Genomic DNA, 14,484 nt, shown 5'->3' with positions numbered 1-14,484 from the left:
CCAGAGATGGTGACTCCACCACCTCCCTGGGAACATTACGGCCCCTCCACATCCTCCCAGAGCTGCTACCAAGCCCCCGGACAGCGAAGTGACACTGGGTGGTCACCGGGAGGTGAGGGCACAGCGGGGGAACGACCGGGAGAACCGTGACTGCGGGGCTGGGGGTTTAAATCCCCCCGCAGACGGAGCAGATGGCTTCCAAAGCGTGGGAGACCCGGGGGCCCGACCTGCTTTCAGCACGGAGCCTTACTGGAGCTCCTCCTGCACACAGGCGGGAGCACGCGCCCGCGGGTCACTCCGCTGATCTGCGCCAGGCTCTCGCATGGCAGGAGCATGAATCCCACTTCCCCGCCGACCCAGCGAGCTCTGTGTAGGTGTGAGAAACAAGGAAGTCTGCAGACTCCCCAAAAGAAAAAAAAAAATGTGTAATATCTTCTTGAGAGACAGAAGAATTAAAGAAAACCATAGCAACAAGTCAGTCCACCTACCCAAGCCACCCACCCACCACCAGTTTCATTTGCTGACGCACTTCAAAAACAAGCTGGCTCCTACCCGCTCGGGAAGGTGAGCAAGCCCTGAGAGCTCATTAAATTCCCTTCTCAGCGACTCGTGTGCGCCTGCAGCCAGTGAGCAAGGGGATATAAATAGAAGTTATATAACATCGCTGTGTTGATTCCTGCGCTTACCAAAAAAAAAAAGGCAGCATGACCTTGTTTTGCTGAATAGCTTGCCTCTGCCTGCTCGTGGTGGAGGACTTTAATCCTCCCAGGGATCATCTTAAAAGTTTATGTTGGCCCTGGTTCCCACAGAGAGGAATAGGGAGAATTAGTGATTTATGTCCCTGCTCCTTACAGGACCAGGGTCACACCTGAACGCCAAGAGGACTGACACAGGGACGTCCGTGGTACCCAACAACAAACAAGGCTACCAAGGCTGGAGGACTAACCCTGATGTAGCACCTCTCCTTTTTTCCACCTACACTGCTCAATCACACAGGTGGGCACCTCAAAATCTAAGCATAAAACCCCGCTTTGGGCAAAAAGACTGAAAGATGCTATGGTACAGGAACACCGATGGCCCAAATATACCTCAAAAAGGAGTTACCAGCTATCAAGTAGAAAGACTGCAAGTGGTATCATCACAATCTCACCTATGCATCTTGCTGCCCTCAATAAATATGAAATCATCTCTGCAGAAATGATTCCTTGCAGCTTTTGGCTCGCTCTCTCAGTGCATTATTAGCAGGCTTGTTTGTTTTTAACGTGGTGGCACCAAACGGCTGAGTGAGATTGAGACTTCGCTGCGCTAAATACATCAAAATACAGGGGAGAGAGGTGGCGTGCTCCCAGCGGTTTGCCATCTCGAGTCTCCTCACGTGCTGCAGATCAGCAGAGCATCAGGCTGTGGATTTCCTCAGCGCTGACTTAATTACCAGTGCAGGTTCTGTGCCTTGTTTGGAAGGTAACTGCGCCGTGGAGGAGGGTCTGGGCTTCACGTTGGAGAGGGCTCTCTTTCACAACAGGACAAGGTCACTGCCTGCAGCTGAATGCCATGGCTGATGGAGGTCCTTACCAGCATTTACCTTTTTTTTTTTAATGTCATGTTCTGAAGTAACATACTCGGAATGTAAAAAAAAAAATTATGGTGTATTTTAACTTGAGAAAAATTCATTAAAACAGTGAAAGAAATAGGTGATTACTCAATGCATGCCCACAGCTTACTGGGTTTGCATTCGTTTCCTAAACAGGGATTATTAAAACAACGTAAAAAACATATAACATCCTGTATCAAAGAATTCTGCCTGTTATAAACAAACAGTGGATATTTTAAGAGGCTTTTATCAGCGACCAAAATTTCTCAAGTGCTATTTACGAAAGTTTAGCGATCCAAAGATATTCCTGCGTCTGAAGCGTTTACCACCACGTACCATTTCGTGTGCTTGCAGATAGCTGTGACTGCTGCAAATTTTCTAAGTAGTAAATCTGGTTTAAAAAGTCCAAACCACAAACCCTAAAGCACCACCATGTCACTAAATCTACATTTTGTATCACCGACACTTCTGTAACATTTTGTAAGATTTTCTCCCTGTTTTGAAGGGCAATTGCAGTCACGGAGAAAAAGAAACTCAGTGTTTTGGCAACTGAATAGGATGAGACACATTCAGGCCAACAGGGAAAGTGAGAGAAAGAAGGAGGGTTGACTGGCTGGTCCCAGCTATCTCACTGTTGGTATTTCAGCATCTCTTATCCTTCCGTTTCTGCCGCAGTATTTCACAGCCAACGCAGGACACAGACCTGCCTCAGCCACTGCTCCCTCACCAAGGAACACAAGAACTGGACAGCTCTGTACTCAAGTCCTTTTGTGCATCAATTCTGCAGTTAATTAATAACTATTGATCGTCTTTGGACGGTCTGAGGCACTGAGCTCAGCAAAGGAACCACAATTCACCATGCTGGAGTTTTCCTACTGGTGGCAACGCACGAGGAGAAGTAGCAACTAAGTCCAAGTCCATGTACGGTGCAAGACAGAGCTGGAGACAGGAGAACTGTGTTAGTCCAGCTTTTTACCCAAACCAGTATTTCCTACTAAACCAGACTAATGAAGAGCTGGCTGCTGGGATTTCTGGTGTCTCGCTCGTTCAGAGCCCCCCATGGTACCTCTGCAAGGGGCAGCACAGTACCACATGGGCACAGCCCCTAAGGAGCACCCAAAGGAGGGCCCACAGAACGCACGGCTCCTCTGCGCAGGCCGAACTGAAGGGCTCTGGAAGTCAAAGCAACTCAAAGCCACACAGCTTTTTGTACAGTCACATCTCAAAGGAGCCTCACACATACATGGTGAGCTCCAAACCCTGGCTCAGCACACACCGATTTGCTCTTCCCATGCCATGATGGAGGCACAGCTCTGGTCCACCACCACAGGCTCCTCGGTGCTATCTCGAGGCGTGGTGGCCTCAGGTCCTCATCCCATACTCAGCTGCTGGGGGAAGGAGGGGTGTAGAGCGATCCCATCATCATCCTCTGTGCAGGAGCAGTGACTCTGCTCGGATGCCTTAAAGCTAGGAGCAAATCCCACTTGTTTCCTGAAAAATAATCACCTTTTCCTTGGGTGCTGACCCCCATCACCTCATCTGCTGTATCTGCAGCCCTCCTTGGGAGGAACTGTGGGTGAAGGGGGAAACAAGGCACCGCCGCGCTTCGGAGCGGACCTCTGCATCACATCACTTCGGGGTAGTGCTGTAAAAACTGCCTGAAACTAAACTAATGTCACCAACCTCATTTTACCTTCCCTTGCTGAAAATACCAACATGTGCGTGCGGGTAATTTGTCACGCAATCTAACTTTTGAGAAGATCCCTAATTAAACGGGCAGAGCGAAGTCTCCATGGAGAGGCAGTTATGTAAGGGACTCGACTTGCTATTAACTTCCACCAACCAAGGAAACCCGAAACTCTGCGGAGGGGAAGGCAGAGTAACGGCGCATATAATTTTTATTTAGCAGATGACAGACAAGCGTTACAGAAGTCCTCAGCAATTTCCTCCGCTGTCATTCATTTGCCAGGGTTGCTTTAACGGAGGAAAACTCGACGAAAACTCGCATCTCCTCCGAAGGAGCCGCAGCACCGGCCACGTACGCTCCGGCAAAGCGCAGCCCAGGGGGACGGGTGCCACGTGGCAGCACCCCGGGCGCAGGGGGATGCAGGAGAGCGTGGGGTTGGCGGGGCACCCCCAGGGCTGCTCTGTGCAGAACCGCTGACGCCAGCTCTCTCGAGGTGGATGCTGAGGGTTATATAAAATTAATAAAGGGGTTTATGTAATTTTCAGTTCAGTGAGCCGCAGCGTTTGTCAAGTTAATCTGTCGTCCGGTTTTGACCCCGCGGTTCCACCTCCGCTTCGGTCTCCTTACAGAGGAGGGCAGGCTGCCCACCGAAAGCCAGAGCTCCTGCTGAGCGGGAGCCACGGGCTCACCGGACGCAGCTACGACTCTTTCATCACCATCTCTGTCACCAAAGAACCTGACAGCGTTTCTAGGTGAATTCCAAAAACTAAAAATAACCCAGAAAAGTTTCCACCCAGAGAGCTTTACGTGGGCAAAGACCTCTGCCTTTCTCCCAGAACAGTTAATTTCTCACATCTGCCTTCACCCCTGTAGCAAAACACAGAGCAGCTCAGGATTCCACGTGCCACACACCACCAGCTTAGCCTCTTTCCTAAGCTAAACTGGGAGGTTTTTTCTTGTCCTGCTTCTCCCCCACAGTAATTTTCTTAACAATACAATAAAAAGCACTCCCGCTAATTATAATAAGGAACATTTATAGATTTGCTTTTCTGCTGGAGTTGGCAACCACCTACTTTGCCTAGCCTTAATACTGGCCCTGCATGTACCTAATGAAACAGTAACGCCTATTCCAGTTATCCCTTCCCACCATCACGGGGATCTGCTCTCCCACTGAAGCTCATGGGAGTTACCCGGGAACTCCCATTATTAACCGTATTACAATCATCATGAGCGAGCTCCTGTGTGTCAGTACAAACCTTTTGCTTAACTTCCAAGCCAAATTCATTTCCCGTGTGAAAACCTGGAGTTAAGAAAATGCCATGCAGGAGTGACACATTTCTGGCTTTGCTGCCAAAAAGCCTTTCTACATAACCTGTTCCTATCCCACCAGCTTCCTACTCTCAAAGGCCTGTAGATAGGAGCAACTTAAGTTCAGTAAAAATAATTAGGACTGAGCTCAGAATGAACTTGTTCAGAATACTATAAATCCAGAGCTGCTAATAATAACCAAAACAATTGTGAAATTAAGACAAACCGTGTTAGACCTCCAAGACAAAGCTGGCTGATTTGGCTAGGTCATCTTGCACAATGACACCCTCTGCCTTCTCTATCTTCTGGGTGAGCACACGAGCTGTTCTTCCTACGTGAAGAGAGAACAGCTTGGTTACGTGAATTCACCGTCTCAGGACACCAGTTTAACCTGGACATCATTCAGCAATTACTCTGGGAGATACAGCCCTGCAATCATGATTTCACTAATGAGAAGCCTCCACCTCCGCTTTGATTCACCAGCACTGAGCCAGCTGTTCTCCCAGAAGTTAAACTTTGTGGTTGGCGTTTTTTTCCATTAAAGTTTTACTTACTTGGCTTCCAATGCTCAAATACTACTGAACGATCAGAGTGCTGAATAGTGCTGTTCTTGACTGACATTGCAGCAGTCCCCACGGGCCCCGACTGTGCTAGAGCCAGTGCAAGTAAAGCAAGGCACGAGGAGCTCGCTATCCAGCACCAGGAGATGAACCGATGCAGAGGTAAACCATCAAACATCTTTGTGCACTCATAAACCTTCTTTTTTTGCCTGTTGCTGTCAGGCCACTGGACTGCTATAACACAGAATATCTACGTTACAAATGCTCCATAGGACCTTTTCAATAAAGTCCCATCTACAACTACCTGAAGGGAGGTTGTAGCGCAGTGGGAGTCGGCCTCTTCTCCCAGGCAACCAGCGATAGGACAAGAGGACACAGCCTCAAGCTTCACCAGGGGAGGTTCAGGTTGGACATTAGGAAGCATTTCTTCTCAGCAAGGGTCATTAGCCATTGGAAGGGGCTGCCCAGGGAGGTGGTGGAGTCACCATCTCTGGAGGGGTTTAAGAAAAGCCTGGACATGGCACTTAGTGCCCTGGTCTAGTTGCCATGGTGGTGTCAGGGCAATGGTTGGACTCGATGAGCCCAGAGGGCTCTTCCAACCTGACTGATTCTGTGCTCTCTGCTTTGCATACAAGAGTAAGAGCTCCTGGGTGTGTCCAAGACCTCAGAGCTTACAGCATTAACTGTAGGCATCACAAGTCATTTGGCTCCTAAAACATGCTGTACTGGAAAGCAGCCTACACCAGAGCCCCCCCAGCCCTCCGCCGCTGCATCACAGCACTACGCACACACACACCGAGTAGCTGCTGGCTGCCCAGGACATTTTCTGAAGGTAAAGACAACCGCCAAGCGCTTATTCCTGAGTGGGAAAGGACAGAAAATAGTTACTCTGGTTTGCTGAAGTAACATCTACAAAGGCCAGAGCGCAAGAGGAACCGGTAGGACCGTACGGCGCGGATGTGCACGCGTGATGCCATTCGTTGTAAGCGCCCCATGCCAACAGCTCACTCCCAAGCACATAGTTATCCTACAGACTCCCAGCTCCCAGACACAAAATGCAAATGCAAACTAAAGAATCTCCCTTTTTGGTGACAGAGGTGTCTTTGGAGATGGAGCGCAGGTTTCCCTCTTTGTTTTGAGCAGATGAGCTAAGGAATCTGCTTCACTTCTGACTGAAAGGAACAACCTGCAAACCTGACCTCCTTCAACAATTCACCGGTTGTTGTGGTCAGACATGTGAAACACACGGCAGTGGGGTAGGAATAGCGACGGATAAAGCCCACTGTCCAAGACAGAAACAGACTGCTTGCAAATAGAACGCACACAATGTCAAAAGAGTAAGACAGTACACGTTCAATGAGCTTTGTAGGCATGTTTTGCTGTAATAAGGTTTTACTTTCCATTTGGAAGAATACTGTCACAAGCTAGTTGTTGTTGTACGTTCATTAAAATCCACACCAGGCGCAATTCTCACTTAGGGACAGCAAACCCTTACTTAAAACACAGAAACGAAGGACAGCAAGATTACAGGAGAACGGTGGTGGTCTGGAGCATACCATACACTGTTACTTTAAATTCCAGCCTGAAATCTAACAGCTGGTTGTAAAAGTCTCTGAGCATGTTGGCAGTTGCTTAAACTTACTCATAGAAGTAGTCACATTAACTTATGCTGCAGCGCTGTTTTGTTATACATTCCTCTATATCACCCTGGGAAGTACCTCAACTACCAAGCGCCCATGCAAGCATTTAATAAGTTAACTTTTGCAAGGCAGACACTAGTATTTTTCTTAATTACAGGTCAAAGATCATTTAGTCATTTCCTCTCCCATCTCCTCAAGTTTCCTGGATTTCATAAAAACATTTCCCTTCCCAACACATTTTAGTTATAAGCTTGAAGTTTTCCATTTCCCTACCTGTATTGTAGTGTTCCCACCTTCCAGAAGGGCAATGGCTAGCAGGATGCTCTCATGGAAGACTCTGTCACTGGTGGCGTTCATGATGAGATCTATGACCAGGTTGGATGCACCTTCTTTATCCAGATGACACTGGACATCTGCCAAACTCATCTCACCTCGGCTCATTGAACTTGATCCAGAGCTTCCTCCTATAAAGGTGATCACGAGAAAACAGGTTGAGATTCCAACCCCACCACCCTTCCGTGATGGCATCTCTCTTCTGGTTTAAATTATTAACCTATCCTGAACGATGCTGATAGGTTTTTTGGTGCATTTTTTTGTTTCTGATCAGGCCTGCTTTCAACAGGATTACCCACTGTCTCCATCTTGAAAAGGCAAAACCCACTGAACCGTGTTTTGACAAAACGTGCTTTGTATTATTGACTTTAGCAATGGTCTCAAAGTAAATAAACTGCACTTTATAACCGACTTCAAACCACAATTTTGCTCATCCTACCCTGCAATCTCTCTGTAACAGAGTGAAACGTTTTTGTTTCAGATACAGTTAATAATCTGCCATCCCTATGAGCACATTTCCCAAATATTATTGCAAATATTACATTGATCAGGTTTCCTAAGTGCATTCATCCAAAGCAAACCCACAAAATTCAGGCCAACCCAGGACAGTCTCTGGGAAGTATAAAAAGCTCTGCCTGCTTAAAGTGCTTTCTCAAATGCAGTCAGGAGAAAAAGAACACTGCTCTCATCTGCACGAGGACAAAGCAGTTGACATGATTAGAGACAGGAGAGCGATGCTCCACTCAGCCTAAAGTGGAACCTCTCAAGGAGAGTTAAAACACGTTGGAGTTTCCAAAGCCAGGAGCAACGTGTAAGTAGGGCTTCTTCCCCATCCATGGGGAGAGTTGCTTCTTTTTGGGGATTTCACAGAACAGAACAGTAGGGGAGAAGTCCAAAAAGGGGAAAAAACCTCTTATTTCACCTGACTTGCCAGGCAGACACTGACACAGAGCACGTCCTACCTCCTGCCCCGGCTTTGCCGGCGCCGCCGGCAGACAAGGGGCCATTGCCGAAGGTGGTGAGGCTCTCGCGCCGTCCCGCCGGTCTCACGTTGCCGTAATAACGGTTGACCAAAACTTGTCTGAGTGCCTCACCCTTGATTCAAAGAGGATAATGAAATCACGACATGAGTTTAATGAAGAAATAAAGTAGTAGTACTCAGTAGCAAGGGGACTGCTGTTATTAGCCTACTCGCAGCGAGGGAGGGGGAACTGAAACCGTGGGGACTTGGAAAAACCCACTGAGCATCTCCCGCTGTGCTCAGGCAGGCTGGGACACCGGGGGTCTCACGGGGCTCAGATAAAACACGTGTTCCCAGCACCAGAAACAGCTACCGAGCAGATTTTGTGCTAAAGCTTTCTAGACAGATTTTATTCTCAAGGAGCTTTTTTTTTTTTATATAAATTAAGATCTATTGTCTCAGTTTTATATGTAAAAAAGTGGCATCTGTACAGCACCAAAAAAACAAAGAGAAGGATTAGAGACAGAGCATCATTAAGAAATGATTTTGTGAGGAAGCAATCCCCTCTTCTCCAACCCATCCTATTTGGCCATTTCACATTACAGGGACACACTCTTTTCTCCCCTCCATCAGCAACTGATGCGATCTGTCGCCGGCAGCCGCCGAGCGGAAACCCGAGCGGTCCCCGCTGCCTCCCAGCTCTTTGTTCCCCGCGTCCCTGCTGGCAGCCGCCCGGTCACGCCGCAGTCAGCATCCGAGCACATGAGCCCGAGGACACCGCAGGGCACCGGTCCTCACGTAACCCCGGGAGCACGTGCCGCTGCCGTCAGCGGAGGAGACCGAAACACCTCCCGGGCTGAACGCTGACCTGCGGACGCTGCACCGCGCTCACCTCGGGCTTCACAGGGATTCCCAGGGACCAGAGCTGGGCAGAAGCTAGCAAGCTATTCTAGCCAAGAATAATTTCATATTAAAAATCTGTTGGGATGAACTAAAGTATCTTGATCTGCATCCACAAAACAAGTGCTCGACACTGATTTTTCACTCGCATTTCAAACCAGTTGTCTGACTGTGTGTCATTTAACTACAAGGTTTAATATCAGCTGTCATGCAAGTGAAACCTTACTTTTTAAACTTTTACAAGAGGCCTTTAAAACACAAATAAGTAAATGGAACAACATAAACGTGCATTAATTGGTTCATACAAAGCTCCAGCACAGCCACACCGCTTTTGATAAAAAGCTGGCACCCACAGAAGGTACCTTAGAGAAATCCTTGTACCCCAACGCACTGGGAAGACAAAACCCTGTCTGGAAATTCAAGAGTCCTTTCCCAAATTTCAGACATCGCTTCCAAAGGGAGAAGCCCAACCCCTGCCTGCAGCTGGTCAGGGATCGCTGCCCTCCCCGCGAGGCTGGTGCTAATGTCACGGCTCCTGCTGCCGTCTGCTGCTGTCACTACAATGCAGCAGATTAAAAACTGTTCCTACAGATTATTCGTGTGAAAGCTGCAGCACAGGAGCTGCGTTTCAGGGAATCAGATGGGGATGGGGGAAGCGGCAGGGAGACAAGATGTAAAATAAACACGCCGAGAGCTTTCCAACCAGCTGCTTCCAAAAGTTCCCAAAAAAAAAAGAAAACCAGACAAGTTCCTTTGGAAGCAAGAAGAAGATGAGCACTTTTCCATGGGCATACGCTTCCTATCACCGCTTGGGCCAACTAGTGAACATGTAGGAGAGGCAAGAGACTCAGTGCAAAAGCTCAAGCAAATTCGTATCCCAGAGGAGTTACTCTGACTGACAGCGACATGAGAGTGTTTAGTACACGCCATAGTGCTTTAACCATCTTCCTGCTCTCAGTCTGGCAGGTAAGGAAGGCGACATGACAGAACAAGGCCAAGCCAGACAAAAAAAACCCTTAACTACATCTTCCTTCTACACGTGTACTGATTAGAGAGGCAGCTTGGTACCCGTACAAGCCCTACGCCAAAAATGAAGTTACAACGGAGTTCTCACATTGCCTTTTCCTCTTCTGTAAAACTAACTGGGCAGTCACCATATCCACCAGCATTTTAAACCAGTGATTTTTACGACTTACTACAAAGATAACAGCACACGTCCAACCACAAGAACTGCTGTTCGGTGAACTCCACCTCCTTCTGAGTTCAGAGGGCAACTAAAGCTCCTGGGGTTGTCTCTAGACTTTCCTTCTGGCCCACTGCGGAGCAGAAGGCAACTTCTGTCCCATGGTCAAAACACTTGGGGTGAGCGGAGCCGTCACAGGGAGCGGCTGCTCCGAGGACAGACCTGCAGCACCTCCGTTGTCTATCGGAGTCGTGTACCCAAAACAGGACAAGTCACCAGAACATCCAGGTGGGAACACGTATGGAGCGTTTGCTGTTTCTACTCTGCCAGCGTGCTGACCCACGGCTTTGCAGGCTTGGCAATCTGTATTCACCAGCATTTCTAACTGGGAATAAAAACTTTGCTTCCTACAGAATTATTCAAACCCACTGTGTTAGCTAACAAGTATACGATCAAAGTAGAGGGGAGAAAAAATAAGTGGTATTTAAGAAACGTTATAATTAATTCAGCTGCAATGCTTGGCTCCAAAACGGTTCTTTAACCATCATGTTAGTGTTGTACACCACTTTGATGCGCACAGTGTGCAAACAAATATCACATGTTTGGCGGCAATAAGACAAATCAAATATGCTACCTAGAAAAAAAACCCAACAGCATTCAGTTTCATCTGCATTCACCACCAAGGTAAACTAACAGCAAGTAGTACACAAACCTTATTGCAAATATATCAGTAAAGCAGATGCAATACACAACTCAAGTGATATAAAAAACCTGTTACATTCTTTAAAACAGAGAATCTTTAACAAAGTTGAAGAGTGAAGTGGTTATAAGTTGCTGCTGTTCTGTTCCTGGCTGCAAGAGCAGAAGAAATCGAGAAATGTATTAATGATGGTGGTTTTGCAGCTTGGCTGTTTGGCCGAAGCAGGCGAACTCCACGAGCACTAATTAATCTCACTTCATAATTGTGTGATCATCACCAAAGGGGAGGTGCTTTGAAAGCTGAACAGACTAGACCGGGATCTGAGGTTCAATTCAGAGCAGCCAAGCACTTGCCCCTTCCATTTACTCCAAGAGAAGGTGCTCCAGAACCCCGTTTTGCAAGTGCAGCTGCTTGTTTTAGATTTTCCAAGAGACCAACAGCAAGCAGTTAACCACAGACGTTTCCTACATGACTTACACTTCACTGTTTAAAAGGAAAAGGTAGAGGATTAGTTCTGAAAGTGCTTGACTGCTGTACATACCCTTCTATGATCCTCCAGTTGCCTCTGTGGTAGACTTTGATCGAGCTCCTGCTGCTGCGCGTGCAGAAATTTCATTTTAAAGCAGAACAACACTAGAGAGACACTAACATCTTTGCACTCATGGAAAATATTAAGGGAAGCCACAGCTGAGAGCAAGGGGGGAGATGAGGAAGATCGGCTGACGAGCTATCTGAACAGAACATCTGCCCCCAACTAGCTCTGGCAGTACTTAACCAGTCTGCTCTGCCACCCTCCAGCAGACCCCCATGGCATGCACGTATGCCAACCCCTTCTCATGGATCTAAAGAAAACACAAAGTCTGTCTGATTTTACAGTTACCAGTAAGACACAGAAGTTTTTAAGAACTCAAACCATGCATGCCCGTGCACACAGATACACACACACAGATGCCCCGTCCCACCATACGCACACTTCGAGGAAGTGTAGGTACTGCAACAGGTCTGAGCGTGGTCAGTGAAGCTCCTTGGAGACTGCAGAGGGCCTCTGACACAACCTGGGGGGTTTCTCTCCCAATGCCAGGGACTGCAGGAGGGTTTCACTGATTTACTGAGCAAAGTCCCTCGGCATGGGCATGTTTTCAAATAAAATCTCTCTTATTTTAGGTATTAAGTATCTAAAGGAAGTAAATTTTCAGGAATGGAACTTCCACTTTGTAAACCTGAAGTATGTTGAGTGTTTGCTGCTTTAAAGCATTCTGAAAATGTCTAAGAACAACCTGCTCTACACAGGGACCCATATTAAACCAGAAGCCACCTCTCAAACATCTCAAAGTCATTCCACGACCACTCAGACTTTCAGTTTACATGTAAACACTATTCCACAAAAATTACAAATACAAGGTCTAAACCACCACAAACTGCATTTTTTTCTTCATTATGTCGAAACATATTTATAATCTTCATAATTTTATAGCTCAGAATATCGACACTATCCTAGATTTAGGTTTCCACGTGGTTTCAGTTAGGGTTGCACTGATACAGCACCCAGTTGTACATTCTACCAATGCCATCTCTGGATGTCCCATTAATTTCAACAGGATTTAAGATTTCATTAATTCTTATGTCTTCATTTTGGCAAATAATCTGCCTTAGGTGAACTGATGCTGGGGCATCTCACAGAGGAAACGTGCCTACATCGCAATTCACTACTGAGCTGGTAACCTTGAAGATGTGAAGTGACCATTAACTGTTTCACTGTGGCAATTTAAACTGGACACCCAGCTGCTCTGGGATTATGAAGCTTCCACTAACTCCTTCTGACACCTCCATTTCCTTATCAAAGCTTTCAACTACAGGAGCAAAGGGAAAGCCAAGTTCTGCGTTAGGAGCCAGAGAAATTAAGTCTCATTTTGTTAAGGCAGGGGGATTTGAGAGGAGACTTTTCAAACGCTGCCTCCCTTGAAAGCTAAGGGGAAACGCTGAAAGGTCTGCACTACCTTGGACTGGGTAACACACTTCTCCTTTGGGAGAAGATTTGGGACTGGTTTAAATGCTTTTATATATTTTATATATTTTTGGACTATCATGCTGATGCTCTATTGGATTAAACAGCTTCAACCAATCTACTTATTTTCCACTGTCTAACACCACGCAGGAACACACATTTCACAGGGTTTTTCACCGACAAGACACTCCACCAGGACTACTTCAAAACACCAATATTTGCCTGTTGCACAAATATAGGTGGGTGACACACCTCTACAGAGCTTTCCGTTTCTGGAGGTTGCGGCAGCTAGTTGAAAGTAAAATGCAGAAAAATTAGTCATTCTTCAAGAATCTTTCATCCCAACAGAAATCTAGTGGTCAACACTTAGGGGAAGGGAGCTAGCAAAGCACTTGACTTAGCTGAATCATCACAGATTAATTACAGCCATAATTACTATTTACACCCTCCCACCCACCCAGCTTGCTCCGAAAAGGGCTACATTCTGAAAATTTAGCTGGTACCCTTTGAACATCCCAAACTGCTTTGCATGAACGTAGAGGCACAAGCGAGAAGCTGTAGTTGCAGGTGCACACAGGCTTGCGAGGAGGAGGAGGAGGAAGCCAGGGCTGCACGTCACACAAAGGCAGCAGCCTTGCAATGTTAGTTTAAAAAAATGCTTTCAGTGGATTCTCCTCTATAAACATACTTTTCCTGAGATAAAAGACACCTGATACAGTACCAAACACGAACAATAAGAGGCTAAACAGGGACAGCTTTTCAAATTTAAAATGCTGATCATCACGTTGAAACAGATGAAGATGAGCAACTTTTATCTAGCAGAGCTTAGACACACAACAGAGACCTAAACATTCAAATGAAACTGCCTACTAAATCACGGGCAAATTGATTTAACTTCTCAGGAACAGACACTAAGAAATAAGACGAGGACGATGCAGTAATTCCAAATTAAGTCAGCCACCCATTGTCCCTGTCTGCCTGGAGGGCACACGAACTAGACAGACAAATCACGCGTAGGCTGGGAGAGCGACCGTGGTATTTTAAGCCAATATCCACTGCAGCCTGGGAAATGCACAGCAAAGGGGGAGGAAGGCCACGAGATCCAGAAGTCTAAATATGGAGAAGACTCCGCTTCCCAGGAAGGAGCCAGAGGAGCGAGCGCTTCCCCTGCGGTGCCCCGTGGGCAGGGGCTCCTTGGCCAGGAAGAACCCTTCTCCTCCTAACGGCCTTTGCTCCTGGCTAAGTCACACGGCCTTTGGTACGCCATTTCCTTGCATTGTCACCACGCTTGGAAACTTCACAAGCATGCAAACCATTTCTCTCTTGGCCAAACTGAAGCAGGGGGTTATTTAAGCCAGAGGACCAAAAGTTAACAGGAAGAACCTCATTTACGCAGTTCCTGCACAGCCCGCTTTGTGCGCCCTCGCTGCTTGTAGGCCGGACACTGGGAACGCTGTATCAAGTCATCAGGGAGTCCAGGCACGTTGTCCTGATTGCAGACACCATCTGCATCACTTGCTTCAGAGCAAAGCAACACACTCCTCCGTTCTCAAGGAGTCAAGAGCAGCAAGGAAACTGTGCATATTCCCCTGTAAGGGAAACTGGGTGCCTTCCTT

At 47.2% G+C, this 14,484-nt stretch overlaps 1 protein-coding gene across 1 annotated transcript in view; it reads right to left on the bottom strand.

The window, feature by feature from the left end:
• The window catches only part of ITPR1 (inositol 1,4,5-trisphosphate receptor type 1), a 162,950-nt gene that overhangs the window by 45,686 nt on the left and 102,780 nt on the right, over positions 1-14,484 (bottom strand). Inside the window, exons 39-40 of the mRNA XM_068409372.1 lie at positions 8,082-8,214; positions 7,060-7,250 (exon numbers count right to left, since the gene is read on the bottom strand). Coding sequence (XP_068265473.1) covers positions 7,060-7,250; positions 8,082-8,214 — 324 coding nt within the window. The remainder of the gene's footprint in view (positions 1-7,059; positions 7,251-8,081; positions 8,215-14,484) is intronic.

The sequence above is a fragment of the Nyctibius grandis genome, chromosome 10 (assembly GCF_013368605.1).
Source record: "Nyctibius grandis isolate bNycGra1 chromosome 10, bNycGra1.pri, whole genome shotgun sequence".
In the NCBI taxonomy this organism is placed as follows: domain Eukaryota; kingdom Metazoa; phylum Chordata; class Aves; order Nyctibiiformes; family Nyctibiidae; genus Nyctibius; species Nyctibius grandis.
The sequence above is the reverse complement of the archived record's forward strand: the minus strand, read 5'-3'. Positions and strand labels throughout refer to the sequence as shown.